Source organism: Hyperoodon ampullatus (assembly GCF_949752795.1).
Source record: "Hyperoodon ampullatus genome assembly, chromosome: 11".
In the NCBI taxonomy this organism is placed as follows: Eukaryota; Metazoa; Chordata; class Mammalia; order Artiodactyla; family Ziphiidae; genus Hyperoodon; species Hyperoodon ampullatus.
Window position 1 is genome coordinate 60693343 of NC_136924.1, and position 24702 is coordinate 60718044.

At 49.3% G+C, this 24702-nt stretch overlaps 2 protein-coding genes and 1 pseudogene across 3 annotated transcripts; all 3 read right to left on the reverse strand.

Annotated features, from left to right (window-relative positions):
• Positions 1-319: 319 nt before the first annotated feature.
• Positions 320-10797, reverse strand: SDR9C7 (short chain dehydrogenase/reductase family 9C member 7; the record flags this gene model as incomplete). Its single annotated transcript, XM_079715931.1, is given in 7 exon segments — positions 320-508; positions 512-537; positions 5993-6165; positions 6820-7070; positions 7074-7078; positions 10448-10709; positions 10711-10797. Coding segments are annotated over 7 exon segments (945 nt in total). The 5' UTR covers positions 10750-10797.
• A 706-nt stretch (positions 10798-11503) lies between these two features.
• Positions 11504-17090, reverse strand: LOC307060444 (retinol dehydrogenase 16-like; the record flags this gene model as incomplete). Its single annotated transcript, XM_079714955.1, has 4 exons — positions 11504-11715; positions 14470-14537; positions 15865-16123; positions 16769-17090. Coding segments are annotated over 4 exons (861 nt in total), but the record flags the coding sequence as incomplete, so codon positions are not given.
• A 1618-nt stretch (positions 17091-18708) lies between these two features.
• LOC307060999 (retinol dehydrogenase 16-like) lies at positions 18709-23171 on the reverse strand (annotated as a pseudogene). The gene is made up of 4 exons: positions 22859-23171; positions 20519-20776; positions 19481-19648; positions 18709-18926 (listed from the first exon to the last, which is right to left on the reverse strand). The product of its transcript is annotated as a retinol dehydrogenase 16-like (transcript).
• Positions 23172-24702: the final 1531 nt, after the last annotated feature.

The window sequence follows — 24702 nt, forward strand, 5'->3', positions numbered from 1 at the left end:
CAGGAACTAGTTTTCCTCTCCTTGACTCCTCCAGGTCAAGAAAAAGCCATATCCTGATTGGGTGACAGATGTTCTTGGGGCCAGGCTGCAGGTCTTTGAACCTGTAAAGGCCACCTCAGGTTTCTGTGAGGCCCCAGTGAGTGGGAAGAGGCATTCACCTTCTGTTAGAAGTTATCCATAAATTCACCAACAGCAGGTAGGGTGTCAGCCAAGCCAAGTGTCCCCAGAACATCTGATACCCCCTCATGTGACCCTACTGTGCCTTCTCCCGCCCCCCTCCTCCATACACTCCACTGACCACCCCTTGGGCTTCCCCAGCTCAGACACTGTCTGCTGGCCTTGGAAGGTACCGCCTCAGGATGAAATCTGTCACAGGGGTGGGAAACTTAGCCAAGGGGAGGTAGAGGAGTTTGACATCCAGGCCAGGGTTGTAGTGGATGCGGGGGTTCCTGGAAACAATAGCAGGCTCCATGCTGTTAGTGACCTCACTGATCCTTGGCTCTGCCAGCTACATCGTGTTCTTTAACTTGTCAGTATCTGTTTGAGGGTACAAGAGGGGGAAAAATCAAAGGCTCCATTATTCTTCATTAAAAATTGTTTCTTCTGAATTCCATCCAAGCTCCTTTTTCACCAGACCACTGATCTAACATTTCAGGCAGATCTCACAAGCTCCAGGTTGCCCCTTAAACAAACACCCTATAAATAATCTTATTTCTCTTCACAAATTCAATAGTTGTGAACTGAATTCCTACTATTGCATTCGACTAGCAATGAGAAGAACTGTGTCCAGTTCTGCCACTTATTAGTTGTGTGACTTTGAGCTTAAACTATCATCATCTGTAAAATGGGGATAATAATACCTGCCCTAGAGAATAATAAAGATGAATAATAGCAGGGTAGACAGTGGAGGAAAGAGGATAGAAAACAGGTGAATATAAGTGCACAGAAAAATTGGAAGGAAATAAGGAAAAATACTGTTTGTCTAGTGAAATTCCTAGTCGCCGGAGGGTTTTATTTCCTCCTGTGGACTTCCTAGAGTTTCCAAATTTTCTACAAAAGCATGCAGGGAAAAGATGTTATTAAAAAATAGTAACACTGCCTTTGCTTTGGTCATAAGGTCATTATGGGGCTCAAATGAGCTAAGGCACAGACCGGTACAGACCTGTAATGTTCTAGCAAATGTGAGGGGCTGTTCCGTTAGCATCGTACACACGGGTGTGGAGATGGGTCCAAGTCTGCTGTAGCTTACAACACAGATAGGAGACAAGCCACACGGTACGCTTAGGGAACCCTGATCTGCACCCTCACCCCAGGACTCTGGGAAGGGGGCAGCTCAGTGGGACTCATACTTCACTGAGCGCCACAAGGACTCAGGAGGAAGTGGTGCCTGGCACACAAATCTGATCAGGTCATTTCAGAGCCATTTAATAAAAGGCTCTCCAAAGTCCTTCAGGATGAGAGTCACACTTCTTTTTTTTGTTTGTTTGTTTGTTTTTAGAGCCACACTTCTTATTGGAGCCATCAAAGTCTTCTACTATCCGACTCATAATGTCTCCTGGCTTCATCCCCATCCCCACCTCTTTACACTTTACACTCAAGCCAGACTAGTCATAACAACGATGGCTAAGATTGTTGAGCCCTTATCATATGGCTGAGCTGAGTACTTTACATTCTTGTTTAACTCTCCTAACAACCCACGAGAGAGGAATTATAATACTTTATCGTGGAGAGACTGAAGTTTAGAGAGTTGGGTAACACGGTTAGAGGGACTACTGTCATCTATACCTTGCATCCACACCACCTTCGAAAGCACACAAGTGCTATGTCAGGTCTCCAAAGTGTTGCTCGTGCTCCTCCCTCTGTGAAACATTTGCCATCTTTTTCCCTTTTGGTGAACTCCTATTTATTCTTCAAAACTCACTAGGACACCAATGGTCACCTCTGTGAAGGCTTTTGTGACAACAGAATTAAGTCCCTGTACTGTTGCTTTGTTTTTATAATTTATGTCATTTTGTTTGTCTGTTTGTTTGTTTGTTTATTTATTTATGGCTGTGTTGGGTCTTCGTTTCTGTGCGAGGGCTTTCTCCAGTTGCGGTGAGCGGGGGCCACTCTTCAACGCGGTGCACGGGTCTCTCACTGTCGCAGCCTCTCCTGTTGCGGAGCACAAGCTCCAGATGCGCAGGCTCAGTTGTTGCTTTATTTTGTATGCATGTCCATTGTTGCACAATTTGTGTGGCGTTATACTTGCTTTCAGACCTCCCCTTCTAGATTCCTAGAGATTTTGTCTCATCTGTGCATCCCAGTAAACACTAGTAAAACTGAAGTAAAAATTAGAGTATGACCACTCGGAAAATTTTTAATCTAAAAGTAGTCAAATGCCTGCGTAAAAATTTTCCTCTGAAATCATGGAGAGAACTACAGATGAATCAGCCTATAGTATTTTATAACCCAACCCTTACTTTTCTTCTGAAGGACATCAGCTCTTCAACAGTGGTTTTCAGAGGAAGTTCGCCTTTCTACACATTCTTTTATGGACCTCACTGAAGACTCTACAGCTTCTGCCTGCATCGAGCTACTTAGAAAACGCCTTTGTGAGGTTTCCAGATGCTGGCTGAATCTGTGTTTCACACCAGCCTCATAGTGACCCCATAAATAATTTGGATCATTCTTTGCTAACGGAGAGTTTTAGGGGAAACTCACAGGGAATATATGTTATCCTCCCCCCAACCCCCAAACAGCTATTCCCCTTGTTTATAGCAACAGCTACAGATTTCTCTCTGGGAATCCATGCCTCTTCCATTCTGAGTCCTTTGGTCTAGGTAGAGTGCATGACCCAGCCTGAGCCAATCAGAGCTTCACATTTCCCAGGGCACAGTGATGGGCTCAGGGTTGAATACATCCTGCAATTCCCTCTGTTCCTGCCATCATTGGCCCACCAAGTCAGAGTAGACCGTTTGGGGGAGCTACTGGAAAGGACTATCCTGGGAGAAGATGAGGAGATGCTGCAGCCATGTGACCCCACCAACAGGGGAGGGAGCTGTAAGCCTGAAGCCAGTACAGAAGAAGCAGAGCCAAGAAATAGGGTGATTTGAAATGAAAATAGAGCTTTTCCTCAGCTAGTGAAGGGTTTACCACGGCTGGATTGTAAAGGACAAGTGTCAGCTGAGTGAGCACAAGACAAAGGGCAGTCACATGGATTAGCACAGCTGGTGTATTAACTCTAATTCTATCGATTTATTTAGCATTTGAAACATCCAGCCCTCTGTTCAAATATTTATTGCAATTCCTGGTTACTTTAAGACCTCTCACAGGCCTGAATAAATCTATAAGTACTGGAAAAAAAAAAAGAAATAGGGTGAAAGCAGGTCCTAAGAACATCATTTGCGGACTGGATCAGGCAGTGCCTGAAGCCCATATCCTTATACTTTTTAGTAAGAAGCGTCAAGAAATTCCTTTTCTGCTTAAATGAATTGGGTTGGATTTTCTGTCACTTGTAACTGAGAAAGCCCTAACTGATCCTCAGGACTCTTTTTTTCCTCCTCACAGAATTCTAATATGTCCAGAACTGAAAGATTACTTTCCCCAAGGAATACTTCTCCAAATATTTCTCCCTGACTTTTCCCTAAATCAATGAATGAATGATGCCTCCACCCATCAGTTTTCTTGAACTAAACCTAGCACTCGTCCTGGATGGCTTTCTCTCCCTCCCAGTACCAGGAGGTCTAATACACACCGGGCATCTATCAACTTCTTCCCATCTCCTCCACTTCTCTGTAGCCCAAACCACCGACATGTCTAGCCTGGAATACTGCAGCAACCACAGCAGTCTTTCCCAATCACAAATCAGGTCACATCCTTAATCCTCAGTGTGCTTTGATGCTCTAATTTATCCTGGGTCTTTTCTGCTCCCCGGCACTGCTCCCCACCCTCTGGTATCTTTAAAATTCCTCTAAAGAGTTTCCTGCCTCAGGGCCTTCCTGAAAAAACTTTCTTGCCTATCCACTTTCCAACAATGCCTAACTTATTCTTCCCCAAAGTCAACTCAGAGAAGCCCTCCCTACACCATAATCTAAACTGGGGCCCCACTCCCAACCCTATTTTTTTTTCATGGCTTTGTGTTTCTCCCCATGGTAATTATCCACATTTGTCACTAAATGTGTGTGTTGTTATTAAGATCTATCTCCTCCACTGGGCCTTAAGCTGCAGGCAGCCAGCTGTGTGCCCTGCTGCTTTGTCCACTCTCACCCCCGGCCCTACCCCGTGCCTGGCATGTGGTAGGCTCTCAATAAAATGTGCATTAAGTGAATAAATGGCTGTTATGGTTTTTAAGTTATGGTGTCTTGGCTTTTTACTCTGTGGATGTATGTGGTCCAGGAGAGCATGTCACTAAAATAACCACCCCTGCCCCCCAGACAGTTAGATACCTGCCATTAATTTGATTGAGTGATTATATTTAGCCCATTCAGAGTTTCTGGGTATATGTTTAAAATTCATCACTTTGGATTTTGGATGATTGCTAGTTAAGAATATCTCTTTGCAACACAAGAACTTACAGCTCGCACGTACCAGTGTAATAGAGAAAAGGAGGCCATGCTCTTTTTCTCTATTACACTGGTAATAGATAAAAACAACAAACTTTTAAATCAGATTGTTCCTACCAGGAAGCAGATAATATTCTAAGCACTTTTTATATATTAACTCATTTAATTTTTATAACCCATTACAGATGAGAAAACTGAGTAACTGGCCCAAGGCAAGCAGGAGAGATGAAATTTACACTCAGGCAGCCTAGTTTCAGAGTCTAAGAGCTTAACCACAACAGGAAAGTGCCTCTCAGGGATGTTCATGGAAGTCAAGTAAAAGAGAGGGGAAAAAATCTGGGTTAGGGAAATATATGACTAGGGCACTGAGGCCCAAATGGAGCAAGACGGGGCTGAGAGCCGGCTGCTTCACTCTGGACCAAGGGAACCTCCTGAGCCAGCAAAATGCCAGCCCCACCTTTCTGTCCCACACAAGGGCAGCTCCAAGGGTGGCCCTGAGGGGCTGTTCCCCCTCCAGGCACTTGGAGGGGAGAAATGGAGAGAAGCAGGAAATCTTGTGGATGATCCTCTCCTGAAACCAACTGGCTTGGCTTTGGGATTAGATGCTCTGAGTGAATGTGGGGCCTCCTGGTCCTCAGAGTAGGCCTCTCTCTCCTACCACGAGGTACTCCACCAGGTCTTTTGGCCAATCCCTCCTCTGCTGCACCTGCAGGCCACCCCTCCTCTTGTTCCCCAATGGTGGGGTCTCTGTGCATCCCTCAAACTGGAAGAATTCCCCAAACTGTGAGTTTGGGACAAAATAGTAAACAGCTGTGATGTCCCTCCTCTACGCTCCAGAAACACCTGAGATTCACAGGAGACCCTTAGGCCAGGGAGAAAGAGAGCTCCCAGAGCTCCTTCCTTTTAAACATTCGTGTGATTTTCCTCTTTACTGAATTGACAGGCACTTAGTGCATGAGAGATGCTTCACAGATACTAGTCCTCACAGCAGCCCTGTGAGGTAGGCACTATCATTAACTCCATTTTATAGATGAGAAGACTGAGGCTTAAGGCGACTAGGTAACATTCTCAAAGTCTCCTCCTAGCCTGTCAGTGGCAGAGCCAGGCTTCAAACCCAGGCAGTCTGGCTCAAGTAGCTGTGCTCTTAATAACTTCTCTGTACTCATGGCAGTGCATTTTCACCTGATTCATCTGCATACGGATGTTTGGGGGGAAGGCAGGTGCCAGGGGTGGGTGGGCAGCATCTCTCCTAACACCCCCATCTCCCCGCAGCTATGGTTTTGTCACTCCCCCAGCAGTTCTCAAATCCCAGCTCTGCCACCAGCTGTGTGGCCTTGGGCTCATAACCCCTCTGAGCCTCCATCCCATCATCTGTAAAATGAAAGTGGGTCAGTGACCCCCAAGACCTTTCCATCCCTCTCAGAGATCCCTTTCTCTCCTGGGGAACTCACAGATATGGAAGTACTCCTCTCCACAGCTCTCGCGGGTCTCCTGAGGAAGCCGCTCCCACAGCTTGCACATGCTCTTCTCCATGCCCTCCAGGTCCTTCTTGCCCAGAATGGATGTCCGGTAGTTCCCCGGCTCCATGATGCTGACTTTCACCCCGAAGTAGTGGAGCTCACGCCTGGGAAAGAAGAGCTGGACTCAGTCTGGGACTCCACGATGACAAAGGATCATCAGGGAAAGTCACCTCTGACACCTCTAGAGGAGCTGATCTCCAGAGATCAGGAACCTGAAGGTGTGCCCCCCACCCCTGCACCAGGCCCAGCACTGCTTTCATGCAAATAAGTCCTTTCCCAAGCCTGTCTCTGGACAATTCACATTAGGCCAGCCTAGCCGGGAGGAATCTAGACCAAAGCCTTGCTCTGACCAGGTCCCTCCCACTCAGCCCCACCCCCAACGCCTAGGTGGCAAAGGACTGAAGGGATCTACGCAAGGCTTGCATCCTTCTCGGAGGGTTGCCCACAGCAAACCTGCCCCCAGACCTCTCTGTCTGCTTGGGGCACTCTCCCTCCTACTCGCACAGGCCCAAGCAGCGTGTTGCTTATTCTGAGACGGCTCGAGGGAAGGCTGCTCATCACCACCCCACCTCTTCTCATCCCTCTTCTCTGGGTCCCTGAGGAAGGCCCTTGGAGGTCTAACCTTCCTCCTGCTACTATTTTAGCATCTTCTCTCCAGACCTCCCCTGCCCACAGGGTGCCCCCACCCAGCCCTCTCTTCCTGAGGTGAAACCCCCAGAACTCCTACCCTGAGTGGTTTGGCACCTGGGCCCAGTCACCTGATGCTGTCAGAGAAGGCCTCGACGCCAAACTTAGAGACGCAGTAGCCGCCACCAATGATAGCCACACGGCCACCAGAGCTGGACATGTTGACGACCCTGCCCCGGGCTTTCTTGACCATGGGCAGCATATGGAGAGTCACTTCGATCAGTCCCACCAGGTTCACGTTGATCACCTTCACAGAGTCTTCCTTGGTCAGCCATTCATTGGGACCATTGGGCAGGCCTACACCAACGTTGTTCACCAGGGCTCAGAGGCCTGGGGGCGCAGTGGAGGGAAGGAGAACCAGACAAAAATCAGCAGTGTCTCTGGAAAAGCACCAGGGTCCACGACCCCCCAGCTCAGGGTTGCTGAGGATGGTTGAGCATGTCACAAGGCACAAGACAGCCAGTCTGGCAGCGTGGGGTGGGGAGCTATGACAGCCCAAAGGAACATGGGCCTTTTATTAATGGGTTTTCCCTAAAGGGGCAGTTTTTCTGATTCACACAGTCTGCCAGCTAGCTGGACACTGTACCAGCTACAATCAAGGCTTTAGCTAATAGCATCTAAGCTATTGGCTCTGGGAGAAGAGACCTCATTTTCATACCAATAAATTAATGTTTCAATTCCTTCCCCCATCATGCTTCCCCCTCTCTGTTCACCTGAGTGTAAGAAACCAACTCCATTTCACGCATTACCAAAATTACTCTGTTCATTCATTCATTCATTCATTCATCCATTCATGCATTCATTCATTTCATGCATCTGTCAGTTACAGAGGAAGGTGCTAGAGACATTAAATGAACAAAACATGGTCTTATTCCTCAATGATCTCAGAAACCAGAGAAGAAATAAATAAGACTTATAAACAAATACAGAAGACATTTAAATAAAATAATTTTGGAAGAATGTAAAAAGGGCTCCCTTTGAGATATTTAAATTGAGTTGGTATAAATGGAGAGAAATATTGCTAGGTATTGTCATTCAGCTCTGCAGGGGCCAGGCTTGAAGAGCCTCAAGTTCTAGTCCTGGTTCTACCTCCAGCCTTGGACAAGTCAATTCCTTTCCCTGGGCCTCAGGTTCATTGTTGACTGGATTAGGACAGTTGTTTCCAGCCTGTGGTTTGCAGTCCTGAGAGCTTTCAGGCTGAACCCCAGAACCTGATAAGGAAGGGAGATGCAGGAGAACTTCAATTTTCATTTGTCTTACATATTGAGGTTCCAAGTAAAATTCCACTTGGGGAAGGGGCTTGGGGTTCCTTCCCTTTCCCTCCTCTTATCTCACTGCCCCACCTTGGCCTCTGTAGCCTCAAGATACTCTTCCACACACACATGGGCAGGTCTGGATGTAAACAACAATCATGGTTCACCCCTTCCCCTAGGCCTGGGGTCCCCACACAAGCTGTGTCCCCATCCTATCTTCCTGCCTTCCTCCAAGTAGAGACCCCAGGAGACCAACTGGCTGGCAGGACTCAGAGCCTTCCCAGCTAGGGGAGACTCTTTTGTCTTACAGTGGAAGAAATGAGCTCCTGAGACCCAAAGACTGTAAAACCCGAGTGGTCTCTGCCTGTGGAGAAGAGACACACACTCGCTGCTACCTCTGATCATCCCTGGTAAATAACTTTGACTGCTGGCAAACCAGGACAACCTTAATTTTTTTTTTTTTTTCTGCAAAAAGAGCTAGAGAACTTTCAAAGCAGTGTGAACAGCTTTAGGGTCATGCCAACTTGTCATGTCCAGAGACTCTGAGGGGCAAAAAGAAAGCATGCTGGTATCCCTTCCTCCCATTTCCCAGTGCTTCTTAGACCAAAGATGTTGCCCAATGGCTCCCCGGAGATGTCCGCATACTAATCCCTGGAACCTGTGAATATGGTAGATTAAATGGGAAAGAGGAATTAAGGTAGCAGATGAAATTTAAATTGCTTAACTGACCTTAAAATGGGGAAATTATTGTGGATTAGCTTGGCAAGCCCAATATAATCACAAAGGTCCTTCTAAGTGGAGAGGGAGCCAGAAGACAGAGAACCAGAGATATGGCAGCCTGGGGCTTCCCTGGTGGCACAGTGGTTGAGAATCCGCCTGCTGATGCAGGGGACGCGGGTTCGTGCCCCGGTCTGGGAAGATCCCACATGCCGTGGAGCGGCTGGGCCCGTGAGCCATGGCCGCTGGGCCTGCACGTCCGGAGCCTGTGCTCCGCAATGGGAGAGGCCACAACAGTGAGAGGCCTGCGTACCGCAAAAAAAAAAACAAAAAAACAGAGATATGGCAGCCTGAAAAGGACTCAGCCCAACCTTGCTGGCCTTGAAGATGACGAAGGTCATGAGCCAAGGAATGCAGGCGGCCTTTAGAAGCTGGAAAAGGCAGTGAAATGCAATCTTCCCTAGAGCTCTGTTAACACTTTGATTTTAGTCCAGTGAGACTCATTTTGGACTTCTGACTTCCAGAACTATAAGATAATAAATTTGTGCTCTTTTAAGCCACTGACTTTGTGTGCATTTATTACAGCAGCAATAGGAAACTAATATACCCAGTGAGTCATTAACACAAGTGGCTCAAAGCTGAATGTAGGGCACTGGGCAGAGGCACCCTGTTGAAGAAAGAAACTGACTCTTGCTGAATTATTCATAACTTAGTTCATTTGACAAATATTTATTGAGCACCTTAAGATGCCAGACACTGTTCTAAGCACTAAGGATATATAATAAATAAAAGGAAAAAACACCTCCCCCACTAGAAGCTTTATTCTAGCAGGAGAAATAGAAAATAAATAAGAAAAATAAGTAAAATATATTGAATGTTGGATAGTGGTAAATGCCAAGGAGGAAAATAAAGCAAGAGTTATTGTCTGCCCCTCCTGGGCCCCAGAGCTCTCCTGCCCTGACTCGTGTGCACAGACCCCAGATTAGTTCCCTCAGGAGTCAGGACTTCCCCCAGGCTGCTCCTTCTACAACTGAGCCACCCGGTTCCTCCATTCCTACACCGTCATCTTGTGTGTGGGAAGATCCCTGGCTGGGTCCCCATTCAGCCCTAGTCCATCCCTAGCCCACAGCCTCCTTTCCCAATAAGAGCAGCCACCCTGACATAGGCACTTACCCTTAGGTCAACCCGGTATCCATCATGATATGTGGAAGAGGAGAGATCTCTCTCCCCATCCTGCAGTCTAGCCTGACACAGTCAAGGAGAACAAATGTCCCCACTCAGGGAGTCCAACCTCATGTTCCCTCTCTCCTCCCCCAGCCTGATCCCAACAAGAAATGTGCTCACATTTTTACAGGAGCTGATAGTTAGGACTACCAAAGTCCCAGTGAGGCAACTCTATCTTTACACATTTGGACAGACGGAATGCATATTCCCTCCCTGAACTTCTAGTGCAACCTCCCCCAAACCCTGCTAACCCTCTGAGTTTCTGGGAAAGAAAACTTCCTTGGGAAATCACCTCTTCATGTGGACAGTCCAAACCCTGCAACAGGTCCAATCCCACTGAGCTACAGGCCCGATCCCACTGAGCTACAGGCCCGGCCCCTTTCTCTACATCACCTCTCCCATCCCATCTGAACAACAGGGTCCCTGATAACTCTCAGATACCTGTGGGAGAAAGAGAGAAAAAGAAGGATAAACTGAGAAAGCCAAAGAATGCAATTCATCCCACCTTGCTCGCCCACTTGGTCCCTCACACACTGGGCTGCTGCTTTGATGCTCTCAGTCTTGGTGACATCTAATAAGGTGGTCTGCAGCTGGTAGGAGGTATCCTGCTGAAGCTTCTGGGCCCCCTCCTCAGTGAAGCAAGCAGCCAGCACCTGCATGCCCTGATCAACCAGCTGCATGGCCAGGAGTTTCCCAAATCCCGAATCACAGCCCATGATGAAGACGTACTTGTCCGAGAGGTTGCGGACCAGATTGCAGTTCTTGAACATAAAAGTACATAAAGGAGAGGTCCATGATAGCCGCCATAGTGGAGGGGAGAGGTGATGGCCAAGAAGAATTGGGCTCAGGAGATAGCAGGAGAGGATGGTCCTCTGAGCCCCAGTCTGCTGGAGCCTGTTGAGAAGAGCTCTCCTCCCTTCTGCTGCCAGTGACAGATGCACAGCCCCTGGGTGAGACACTCTATAACTTGTATAGGTGGATGGATCACCATGCCAATTTGCCTAGATGCAAGAAATTCAAGTTCAACATGAAGCTTTGTCACTTCAGACAGCCCTGGTGGCTCCCTCTCTCTCTCCCCCAGCCCTAATGGATGAAGATGCCAAGGATGGGAAAAACCACAGTGGGGATGTTAGTGCTGAGAAGTGGCTCACCTGGGTGGTCTGAGCAGAGGAAAGAAGGAAGAAGGACTCAGCCCAGAGGACCCTCCTGGAAATCCCCCACTTCCAGCCCAGGGATCAAAATCATTTGTCATGAATGCGGGCATGTGAAGAAATGTAACGTTATTTTCGGTCGAAAAATTAAGACAAATTCACTAATGCAAAACAAACAAAACTGGTTTTGTGCCCTCCAAACCCCAAGAGAAATGAATTCCAGGTTATCAGCTCTTTGGAATTCTCTGTCCTTAGGTGAGTCTCCATTACGAGAGATGATGAGAAATAAAGGGTCTGCCCCAGGGTGGATGTGCCTCCACTGTCCTGAGGTCAGAGGCAGCAGGCCCCCAATTAAGGGAAATTGGTTATGTGAGGCTCCAGCTCCCAGAAAGCAGAAACCCCTGAGGGGCTCAGGGCCTGGGTCCTGGGGAGGTGATGCTCAGGTCACCAATGAGGAGTCCCCACTGCACTCCAAGCAGGCCCAGCACCCCCTTCACCCAGCAACCAGGCAAATGGAGGGAGTCAAGGACCAAGGACACATAAGCTCCCCCGGGCAGGGCCCCCAGTGAGCATTTTTCGTCTACCCCCAGGACCAGATACACGCTAGGCTGAGCTGAGGAGCCTGAAGGGGGGGTGATGTCAGTGAAAGGAAGGGACTGTAAAGTCAACTGACACAGTGGCTAATGGAAAGCGTAGAGGGAAGGGAGGCCAGGAGTCAAAATGATTCTGATAACAGGTAGAACCACAGGTGTCAAGAAAAGTCAGGAGGAGACACTTTGGGCATAAGGAGAGAAGGCAGGAGAACAAAGAGTTCTGATATGAGCATTACTGAGACTGAGGCCGAGCTAGATGATAAGCATCATTGAGACTGAGGTCCAGCTAGATGATGAAGATGGCCCATGAATTCCCTGGGCCTGGGGCCAAGTCCTTGGCCCTGAGAGGGGATGACATATGGGAAGAGCAGAGGACTGGGGTCAGGGACTTAGAAAACTCTCAGGGTCAGGACTTGGAGGGAAGGGAGAGATTCCAGGTAATGGGGCAAAGAACACACAGAAAGGTAGAAGGGAAGCCAGTAAAGAAAAGGAAGCAAGGATATGAGACAGAGGTATGAGTAGTGAGGGGCCATGCCCAGGGCTGCATAAAATATGGGGACAGAATTATGCTGGAGTTTGTGGTGGTTCTTTGGATAAACCTCTAGGGTCACCATTTCTCAGGATAGGCCTGAGAAAAGAGCCCAGGCTCATCCTGAGGGACCTGGGACCAACTGCCTACACCTTCCCCGTCTAGAGGGTCTGACACAGAAATGGGGCCACAAAGTTCTCTAGAGTGAAGGGACAAGGATGCGTCTCTCTGCTCTATGCTATCTATCTACCAAGGTTAGTCAGCTCCAGAATGTCACCACAAATCTCAGAGAGTCTGGCCATTCTATACCAAGGGTGGTGGGGGTAGTGGGGGTGGGGGTCAGTTCATGGACCCAGCCCTGGGGAGCAGACCCAAAGCCTGCAGGGTATGGAGGTAGGAGGTGGGAGGTGGAGGCGAACCTCACCTACATCATACCCACCCCAAGACACAGCACTGCCTACAGTGGATCTGGGAGGCATCTCAGAAGTCTGTCCACCTCTTGGCTGGAAGAAGTCAGACAATGTCACTCAAGGGCTGAGCAGACCCAGGAGTGTCCCAATTCTTCAGACAGTCCCAGTTGGTGAGATCCAGGGGTTTGTCTCTAGACCTGAAAAAGAATGACTTGGAACTGTCCCAGCGCAGGCCTGGGCCTGACTCACCATCTCATGGGCCTGTCTGCTGACTGCTGGCTCAAGCAGCACTTCCCTGGACTCAAACTCCCAACATCAGAAAATTGCAGGCCATGGAATGGGGGTTGGGAGGGCTGCAGGACCACACAGAGGGCTCTTCTCCTAGGACTGAGAATGCTGCCCACTCTGATTAGTGGCCTTCCTATTCAGCTGGCACATGAGGCTGATCGGTCAGGCTGGTGGTTGCCTTGTGCATCCCCAACCCCTGCTCACAGGTATTTTCAGTGGAGAGAGGACCCTTTGCCTCCTCCAGGCCATTTCCATCCTGTGGGATGAGGAAACAAAGGCACACTCTGAGGAGATGACCAGAGGCAGAGCAGGTGGGCCTGAGCCCCCTCCCAGCAGCTCACACCCTCCAAACCGTGCAGATTCCTCAGGGTGGCAGGAGGGCCATGAGCCTCAGAGCCTTGAGAGGCTGCTCAAGGACCAGGGCACAGATGTGTGCTATTGGATCCCTGTTCCTCAGCTGCAAAACTTGGTCCTTTCTTCCTAATATCCCCAGAGCCTCAGAAGAAGCCTGGAGCAGAGATGAGGAGGAGGATGAGTTACATGACCTTAGAGACTGGAGAGCTCCCTCCCTCCACCTTTTTTCCCTCCTCTTGAAGCATCATCCCTCACACAGCAACCCACCTAGACCTCCCATACACCCCAATCTTGACTTCACGGGACACTGGCCCTTGAGGAGCTCCAGTAGACCATGGCATCCATCAGGAAGGAAGGTATGTAGCTCTTGGGAAGTAGATGAGCTTGACATCCCAGTCAGGTGAGTATCGTCAGGTGAGTGTCATCAGGTGTGTGGGTTGCAGGTGGTCAGATCACGTCCACGCAGTTCATGACCAAGGACAGAGATTCAACTTGCATTTTTTCAAAATATTTTCTGTTATTTTGATGTCTGTTCAAGATGAGAAAGTTTCCTTATATACTTCCATATCCCTCCTTTCCAATTCACAGCTCTGATATGGGAAGAAACATTCTAAGAAATCCTGCCCCCCCGCCCCACCCCCACAAACCCATGTCCCAAACTAATCCATTCAAATTCTCCAAGAAGCGCCCAAATTCTTACCCCAGGAACAACTGTTCCACACTAAGCGACCTCTGGCTCTACTTCTGAGAATATCCAATACATAAATTGGATCTTTCTATAAACACTAGAAATCTAAACACATGAAAACCGGCTGCTCTAAAGTCAGTTTGCCATGAGTCCACAGGTGTCTATCCTCTCTGGCTTCAGTTTCCTCCCAAAATAACAAGGGGTTCAGATGAGACAGTGGTTCCCAGGTTTACCAAGCCTGGGTCCTTTCCTTAGGTCACCAGTTGACCACATGGGATCCTGGGGATGGAGCTCATGTGCCAACTGTGTGGGTGAGTCAGAGCCTGAAGGATGGACCTGAGACTGGAGGAGGTGCTAATGATGGACCCAGGCTTCCAGACAAGGGTTTGCTTCTCTCCCCAAGGTCCATAGCTCACTCACATGAGGCCAGGAATGTCTTCCCATAGAGTTCCTTGACCTCTGGGATGGCCCAATCCATGCCTCCTGGAAGCCCCAGAAAACATCTCAGGGTTACTCATGATGGTCTTGAAGTAACCGGGCTTGATCATAGCCACCTTTACCCCAAAGTAGGAGAGCTCCCTTCTCAAGGCCAAGAGGCAGAGGGACAAGACATTCAGAACCTCAGGAGACAAACAAAAAACAATAAAATCTCAACACAGATTGGGGTGGAATAAGCTTGAAAACTTGAGGAGTTGTGAAGTGCAGCAGCCAGGGGTAGAAAACTCATGAAGATGGTATTGCTTCTGCATAGAGTTTGAATATTTTTCTAAAGAGTTTACATATATGGGCTTATCAGCTCTAAATCCTACCAACTGTGCTGTAGGGCACCACTTATATGGTATCTCCTCCTATTCCCCTCACATGTATTCAGTCACCAGGGTTTGCCCATTTTACTTCCTCCATACTCCTCAGTCCCCTCCCTCCCCTCTCCTGCTCTAGCCAACAACCTGGCCATCTGTCAGCTGGGTTATTGTAACTGTACTCTAAGGAGCATCTCCCTGCCTGTGATCTCAGCTCCCCAACATTCAGAGCCATTCTCTGCTCTGTAGCCAGTGGGTTCTCTAGAGGCTGCTTTGACTATTTTAGCTCCCCTGATTAAATCCCTTCCATGGGGTTCCATTGCCAACAGCAAGATGGTCCCCAACCTGCCCAGGGCCCACATTCCTCCATAAGCCCACCCATGCCCGCCTGCCCCTGGTGGACCCCACAGCATAGGCCGTCAACAATTACTCACCCTGGGCCTAGGCTGACACTATTCCCTCATCCAGAAAGCCTTCCTGCCTTACTCTGCCAGGTTGCCATGTTCCCAAGTTCAGTTCTTCAATCCTCAGCTCAGACCCTTATCTCCCGGACCCGCCCCTCATTCTGCTGACTGCCAAGGCTACCATGGCTAACTTAGTCACAAGCATCAAAAATGATAGCCATGGCATTTCTGTATCTCTTATCCCTTTCTCAGCTGTCAGACTTTTTAGGTAAAGGACCAAATCTTCTTGAACCCAAACACATTTATTGAACACTCACAGAAGTGCCCAAGAAGTATCTGTTGATTTGAGCCAAATGTTCTGCCCCCAACTCAAGGGCTCCCTGAAGTTGAATATCACAGGGGTTATGGACATGGGCTCTGTGGCCAAATAATCCAGGTTCCAATTCTGCTTCAGATACTTTCTGATTGTGGGCCCTCATCCAAGGCAGGGATAGACTGAAGCAAACTCTCTAGTACTGGGGCCCATCCTGACACCCAAAACTTAGAAGGGTGCTTCCCAATGAAAGACCTAGGCAGAGAGAGGGGCTGGAAGGAAGGGCCTCTAGGTCTGTGAAGAAAGGAACCCCCTATAAAAGTCCCCCCCCACCACCACAAGAAGCACAGAAGCAGGAGGAACAAGGGAGGGCCTCTGTGCCAGGCCAATACCTGAGGGAGTCTGAGAAGGCCTCCACACCATACTTGGACATGCAGTAGCCCCCACCCAAAAGACTCAACAGGCCCATGACGCTGAAGACATTGACCACATGGCCCCTCGCCTTCCAAACTAGGGACAGCAGACTCAGGGTCACCTTGATCACCCCCAACAGGTTCACATCCAGTAACTTCATGGAGTCCTCTTTGGTCAGCCACTCGTTGGGTGCTGTGGGTATTGAGATGCCGGCGTTATTCACCAGGCCCCAGAGACCTGGGAACAGTGAGGGTGAGAGGGCAGCACTATGCTGGGCCCATGAGTGAGGACCCAGCTGTGGTTCCAAATCACCTTCCAACTGAGTTTTTTAATTGAGTCAACAACAATGTGCCACAAGGTCTAAGGGAGAAGAGTTCAGGAGAGGAAATGTGGGCGTGGTGTCTGTAGGGTGTCAGGGTTTGGATATTCTTTGAGCTATTGGAAGGCAGAGATGGTCCTTCTCATTTCTCTGCTCCTCAGTGCCTGGCACTCAGTAGGCAATAAACCCATCTTTATTAAGTGCATAGACAGAGTTTGGGAAAATAAAGCGCTGTTCACAAATATCATATAGGATAGAGACAGAAACAGGTAGAGAGGTATGATAAGAAACAGAAATGAAGGGAAAACTAGAGAAAAGAAAGGAAAAGGGAAATGAATGAAAAAAGAAAAGAAATACCAAAAAGAAAAAAAAAACCACGAATAATCACTTTCCGCAAGCTGGTTGAGAAAGACACACTTGAAAACCCAGGGTAGGAGAATTTAGAGAACAGGGTTACATTGGACATCAGGGAACAAGCTTTGAAACAACCTGCATCAATTCCAAGGCAACATCAAGGTTTTGAAAATCAAAACATTTGGGGAGTCTTCTCAGTAAATAAACACAAAAGAAATCTGGGTGGTATCTCTGCCCCCAATGCTCCTTCAGCCACTCGGTGGCTGCAGCGATGCTCTCTGTCTTGGTGACGTCCAGGATCACTGTCTCCAGCCTGTCTGACGTCTGGCCCATCAGCTGCTTGGCCCCCTGCTCCATCAGACATGCAGCCAGAACTCTCAAGCCTCGCATGTGCAGCTGCCTGGCCAGCAGTTTCCCAAAGCCCGAGTCACAGCCCGTGATGTAGACGAACTTGTCCCAGAGGTGGCTCACCAACTGCCTCTCCAGGTACAAGCCCAGGAGGTAGTACAGGCCCAAGAGAACTGCCAGGCACAGTCACATGGCTTGGCAGAGAACAGAGCCAGAAGGCTATAGTCGTACTAGAGTTCCAGAGCTCTCTGCCTTGGAGTCCTCAGGTATCTTCCTGTTCACACTGGAGTTCCCTCTGATCTAGATCTTATAGTTGAAACTGTCTGTGCTTATGTCAATCCCACTCAGTAAATGTTTACTTCTGTGACATTCCAAATGATTCAATAAGTCAACGCTTTTTAAGGTATATAACATTAAAACATACTGTTCAATGGCATAACATTCCCTGAAGTCTCTATAACCTCATTTTCATAATGAGGAAGGTGAAGTAAGATGACCGGGAGATACCTCCCACTCCAATTTATACTCAGCCCAGAAATCTGCATGAATTTGAACAGATGCCTTCTCCACTGAGTCCATACTCAAACCATCATGAGAAGAGTGGACACATAAAGAGTCGGGGTCTCAGGAAGCACTGGGACATCAAGGGAATTCCTGCCCTGCACACAGTAGGTGCTCAGTAAAGATTAGCAGAAAACATAAGACTGGGGTCCAGAAGTGACTCCCACTCTCCTCCACTGGAGGGTCGGGGGAGGGGATCTGCACCAGGGGACGCGGAGGTTGGCAGAGGATGGACGGTGGTGACTCTAAAGGAGGGGACAGAGGGAGGACCACAGAGAGAGGTTTCTGGTGAGAGAGAGACTAGATGTCCCCAGGGAAGGGTCTGGGCCCTGCCTGCCCCTTAGACACCTCTCCTTGTTTGTCCATCCTGCGTCTAATCCTGGGAACCCAGGTCACTTGAGAAGCCCCAGAAAGACACATTAGCCCCTCACTTCTGTGGATGAAGGGATGACCTCACTTCCCTCTTCCAATCCCTCCTCAGGGTCACCCCACTCACCCCTTCTCCTCTGTGAGGTCACCTGACTCCTCCTCTCGTAGGCACACACCCACTGCTGCCCAAGGCCTCGGTCCCAATCACTGGGCCTGCGTAAACTTTTCAACTTTTATTTTCAGGAAAATATAATCAATGGAAATGCATGGTTTCAAGACAAAACAAAAATTGGTTTCTGTGTCCTCTGTCAGGACCCCTACTGAGGACAGCCCTTTCCAGCCAAGGTCTGCTGAGTTGGCACCTAGGCTGATGTGTCAGGCTGGTGGTCACCCTCCACACACACCCCTGTCTACAGGTATCTTCGGGGGGGAGGGACCTTTACCTCCCCCAGACCACTTTTATCCCGTGGGAGGGCGAGACTGGCCAGGGCCAAGGCACACCCGGAAGAGGTGGACAGGGGCAGAGGGTGGGGGGCTGAGACACTGCCAGCTCCTCACACCCTCCCCAAAGTGTGGACTTATCACAGCTGCATGTGGGTCATGAGGCACTGAGAGGCCACTCAAGGAACAGGACACATACGTGAGCTATTGACCCCTGTTCCTCAGCCACAAAACTTGTTCCTTTCTTCCTAATATCCCTAGAATCCTAAGTAATGTCCCAAGAGAAGCCTGAGGAGGAGGTGGGGACTGAGGTGGGATGGTGTTCCCAGTGACATGAGAACCCCTCTCTCCACTTTATTTCCCTCCCCCGATGCATCCCCTCCCCACACAGTCCCCAGCTCCCCCCCACACCATGCACCCCAGTCTTGGGTTACAGGGCCTTAGCAGGCCGCGAGGCACCCCAATACATCATGAGATCCACCAGGAAGGTGAGCGTGTAGCTCACGGGGAGGTAGAAGAGCTTGGCGTCCCAGCCAGGGGAGTATCGGGTGCGGGGGTGGCTGGCGGTCAGGGCATGCTCCATGCAGTCGGTCACCAAGGACAGATCCTGGCTGCACTTTGTCTCCCACAAGCCAACTGATTTCATGCCTGTCCAGAATGAGAAAGAATCTAGATATATTCCCCCCTCCATCCACTCTCACTCTGGAATCAACTTATGGAGCAATGTTTCTAAGAATCCCTAGACCCCCTAAATTGAATCCACCTAAATTCCCAAATGAGTGCCCCAACTCTTACCCCAGGAACACGTGGTTCCACACCAAGGCACCTTTAACTCCATTTCTGAGAATGTCTGGATTACATAAACTGCAGGTATCTACAAACCATAAATCTAAGGACATGAAAACCAGCTGTTCTAATGCCAGCTTGCCATGAGTACATGGGTATCTTCCATATTTGGCCTCAGGTTCTCCCCAAATAACTAGAAGTTCAGATGAGACAGTGGTCTCAGGTCTACCAAGCCTGAATCCTTTCCTTAGGTTACAAGTTGACCACATGGGACCCTGGGGATGGAGCTCATGTGCCCACTGTGTGGGTGAGTCAAAGCCTGGAGGATGGACCTGAGACTGTAGGAGGTGCTAATGATGGACCCAGGCTTCCAGACAAGGGTTTGCTTCTCTCTCCAAGGTCCACAGCTCACTCACCTGAGGCCAGGAATGTCTCCGCATAGAGTTCCTTGACCTCTGGGCTGGCCTGATCCCATGCTGCCTGGAGGCCCCGAGAAATTGCCTCAGGGCTGGTCACAAAGGTCTTGAAGTAACCAGGCTCGATCATCGCCCCCACCCTTCACCCCAAAGTAGGAGAGCTCCTTCCTGCAAGGGAGGCAGGCAGAGGGGCAAAGACTTCAGAGTTTTTATAAACCAAGACACAAAAACACACACACAAAAATAAGACACCGACACAGGATTGCAGTGCGATAAGCAGGAAACTCTGGGAGGTTGTGAAGTACAGAAAAGCCAGAAGGAGAAATCTTATGATGATGTTATTCTGTATAGAGTCTGAATATTTTTCCAAATATTTTATATACATGTGCTTACGCTTCTAAATCCTACCCGTTGAGTTACAAGGTACCACTTAAGGGCTATCTCCTCATATTCCCCTCACATCCAATTGATCACCAGGCTTTTTATATTTTATCCCCTCCATACTCAATTTCCTCTCTCCCCTATCCTAACCAGTCTACCCCCTGGCCATTTATCAGCTGGGCTGGTGTAACTGGACCCTAAAATGCATCTCCCTACCTGGGATCACTCCCCTGCCCCATATTCAGAGCCATCCTCAGCCCTGCAGCCAGTAGGGTCTCTACTGCTGATATGATTAATTACTTTCCTTGATTAATTGCTTCCATGGGGTTACACTGCAAACAAGGCTCCCCCAACCTAATATCATAGCAGTAGTGTAGGTGGAGCACACTGGAGCCAAATTATATTGGTGACAATTCTACCTCACTTTCTGATTGTGGGCCATCTTCCAGGGCAGAGTAAATTCATTCAAACTCTACAGTCGTCAAGTCCATCCTGACACCAAGTACTTAGAAAGGAGCTTCCCAATGAACGCCTGGCAAAAGCAAGAGAGAAAGTTCTGGAAAAAAGAACTCTAAGTCTGTGATGAAAGGAACCCCCTCAGAAGCACAGAAGCAGAAGGACCAAGGTAGGGGGAGGGTCTCTGTCCCAGGCCATAACCTGAGGGAGTCCAAGAAGGCCTCCATGCCATATTGGAAATGCAGTAACCTCCACCCCAGAGGGACATGCGGCCCATGACACTGGAGATGTTGACCAAACGGCCCCTCGCCTTCCGCACTAGGTACAGCAGACCGAGGGTCACCTCGATCACCCCCAACAGGTACACGTCCAGTATCTTCATGAAGTCCTGGTTGGTCAGCCACACACTGGGTGCAGTGGACATGGAGATGCCGGTGTTATTCACCAGGCCCCAAAGTCCTGGGAACAGTAAGGGTGAGAGGGCAACACCGTGCTGGGCCCATAAGTGAGGACCCAGCTGAGGTTCCAAGTCACCTTCCACCCAGTGAGGACTTTAGGAGAGAGGCTGCAGGGGGAACGGCTGGAACAGAGACCAACATGCTGCCTGCGGGTTTGGGGAGACCAGACCCTGTAAGCGGTTGGAGGACAGAAGGTGCGCCGCCCCCCTGACTCAGTCTTCACGCTCAGCCCACTGCCTGGTGACAAGTGGCAAGCACCCCAGGTTGGATGAAGGCCGGGACTGAGGCTGAGGAAATCTAGTGGGTCCATAGTCTGGAACTCGGAGGCTGAAGTTTTGGGTTTTCACAGTCCATGTTGTCCTTGCAGACATTATCAATATTCACCTACATTTTCAGATTTTCTGACAGCTGCAGGACTGAGTGCTCGACAGCTAGTATGAGGGAAAGAGAGGGAAACAGAGAGAGACAATGAGGAAGGGAGGGGAAGAGAGGATTAAAAGATAAGGGATAAAAGACAAAAACAAAAAGATGAGTAATATCTGGGTGGAGATTGGCTGGGTAAAACAGACCTGAAATCCCAGGTTTGGGAGAACATGTTGACAGGCCTGGTATTGACCTCTAGGGCCTGGCCTTGAAATGCCCGCATCGATACTGAGCAATGTTCCTGCAGGAATCTGGGGAATTCCATGGGGTAGGCTTTCAGGGGGAGGCAGGGCTGCCTCTATTAACCACCCTCCCCCAAATCGGAATTTACACTTTGTCCCAGAAAAATACACCCTCTCCTCCCACCCACACAGGAGGCGACTCTGACCCCTGACTCTCAGTTCGCAGTTCACCCAGCTTCATGGAAACCTCTCTGCAAGACTCAAAGACACATACCAAATACTTAAACACTTACCAACTAATAGAACTCAGGGCAGAAGAGCAGGGTCAGGGGAGTTGGGTGCAGGGTGTTGGAATTATTAACACAGAGTTAGTCCCTCCCCTGCTCAGTACCAAGCCTGCCCTTGTAGGAATGTATATTCTCCCACCGTATTTGACACCAAAGACCCAATTAATATACATGGTTACAACGTAAGGAATTGGGTAGAAAGACGTTTACCAAGACATCATTTATGTTGAATCCAATGAATAAAATGTGGGAAACAATTACATTCATGCCATGAGGTACTTTTTACTAAGTAGTGCTATTCTAAAGTATGGAACATTCTCAATCATTATTTATTATGTTTTTGAAGAAATTTTTGTTATGTGTAAATTTGTTCAACTTCTTTCAGTGGAAAATTAGGATACAAATTATGTACAAAATGTAATACCATGTATGTAAAAATGTTATCAGTACTTATCTGAGGGTGGCATGATTTGGGGTAACTTTGGTTTTTATCCATGTACTTTTCCCGTTTTTCACAATGATCATGTTTTAAATCTATACTTAGATAAAAGAAATTAAAGTTCTTTCCTTCTACCATAAAACACAGGCAGAAGTATAGGAAAACATACACACACACACACACACACACACACACGCACACAGAAAAATGAAAAATAAAAGAGAGAGAAAGTAACTCCATAGTAGTTTTCTGACCTTCCTTAGAAAAGTCCTGATAGCTCAGTGTCCACATCTGAAAAAAGCGTGACATTTAAACACAAGTCAGATGACTAGGGGTCACCAGCAAAACATGATCAAGTGCTGAGAACTCAGCTCAGTTCCAGCGCTGCCCCCCAGCCCCCCATGCAGCCTTCCAGCCAGAGCACCCGTCTCCACCCGTCCTCCAAAAAGTGCACCCCGATCACCCTGGTCACTCAGCATCAAGAAAGCCAGACCTTTTGCTGAGAGAGGAGGGGACACCAAACAGGAAGTCTGCAAGGACACATTCTCATCAGGGAAAACTCTCCCCCAGGCTGCAGAGCTTCAAGGTTCCGAGGTGGGTGTGGGATGGAAGAGGCTTGGCTGGTAAGCTGGGTGAGTAGAACACAGGGAGGACTTCAAGTCCTGGAAAACACCTTGGGAATCTCCCCAGGCAGCTGTCAAGGGGTCTCCACTTCACAGAGAGGAGTTAGACTTGAGAAATATGGGTGGTACCTCTGTCCCTCACATGTTCCTTTACCCACTTGGTGGCCGCAGTGATGCTCTCTGTCTTGGTGACGTCCAGGATCACCGTTTCCAGCCTGTGTGACGTCTGATTCCTCAGCTGCTCGGCCCCCTGCTCCGTCAGACATGCTGCCAGCACCCTCAAGCCTCGCAGGTCCAGCTGCCTGGCCAGTGGGTTCCCAAAGCCCGAGGCACATTCCGTGATGAAGACGAACTTGTCCTGAAGGTGGCTCACCACCTGCCTCTCCCGGTACCAGCACAAGAGGTAGTACAGGCCCACGAGGACCGCCAGGCACAGCCACATGGCTTTGCAAGGGACAGACACAGGCAGGCTGGGGTGAAACTCGAGTCTGGCTAGTGTTGAGACAGGAAGACTTAAGAACACATACAATGTTGATTGGCCAACCAGCCTCCAGGCTCTCTGGCATGGAGTCCTCAAGATTTTCCTCTTCACCCTCTTTGGTGAGTAATACTGATTCTGGCCCCAGTGTTAATGCTCTTTAGTACATTTACACCATTTCTAATAGATGTCATTGTATTTCCAACACAACCCCTTGAGGATCTTTTACAACCACCATTTCCAGGTCCTCCCACACCTCACTGTTTCCCCTGCTTACCTCTCCCCTCTCCACTCTCCACATTGGACCTTTATGTCCTTGGTCTCATGGTTCACAGCTATCTTCTTCCCTTTTTCCTGCTCAGCCTGGGACTGGGGTCTCCCTTACCTACTGGAGATTCTTACAAGGGGAATACACGTGGAATCAAGACACAAGTGGCTTCAAAACCCAGCTCTGCTGCCAACCAGCTGTGTGACATTGGGCAGCTGGCTTAGCCTCTGAGCCTGGTCTCCTCCGCTGGCTCAGCTCACAGAATTCACTCTCGAAAGACTAAGTCCCTCTCAGCCTCTCTAGGATTAGAAGGGGAAGGCAAACGAGAATAAGGTCTCTCCTGATGAAGTGGTTCCCTGGGCCTGAAAGGTGTTCAGGAGAACAGCGGGGGTGTCTGATCTCAGAGGCAAGGAGAGGGGACAAGAAGGGAATGGGGGTGACACAGGCAATGGTGAGACGTCTCCCAGATGCTGGGCCAGTTGTTGGAAGGACTCACACAAAGCTGGTCTAACAGTTGTTCCCCTTTCGCTCTGTGAAGATGCCCTGCCCACAGCCCTGGGTGCCCGGCTACATTGCCCTCTGCCCCTCCTGTGCTGAGTGAGGCCCTGCCCTGCCCGGCACCACACCCAGAATCCAGACCATTCAGACCCTGAGAAAAGACTGATTTGAGCAGGGATCATGGGGTGGGGTGTGCGAACCTCCCCCGATCAGGGTGTGCTGTAAAGCCCAATAATTGGAAAGAATCAGGTCAGTTGTATCAGGGTGACGATGGAGAAGAGGAGGGAGCTGCCCCCTCAGGAGATTTCAGAAATGACCAGAGGCTGGACCCCAGAACAGCTGTGCATGCAGGGACTTTCACAGTGAGGTGGAGGATACCATTCAGTAACGGGCGTGGACCCATCAGGGGCACAGAGCTGGTGAGTGGGACAGAGACAGAAGGAGCCTGGTTCAGTGCGCTGGGCATCTCCTGACCGTCCACATTTACCACAGCTCCGACTGGTAAGTAAGGAAATACGAGAGGCACTGGGAGGGAAGGAGAGGCTTCCCCAAGCAAACAGAGGCTCCAGTGCCCCTGGAACCCACCCCAGCAGCCAACAAAGATAGACAGGGGCACAGATTCAGCCTTTAGCAGTAACTGTCAAGTGCAGGGAGCTGACTGTCGTCCTGCAAGTGTTTGCCCCTCAGGTGGGAGTTGGCAGCAGTAATAGAAAGGCTCGTCTTGCAGAA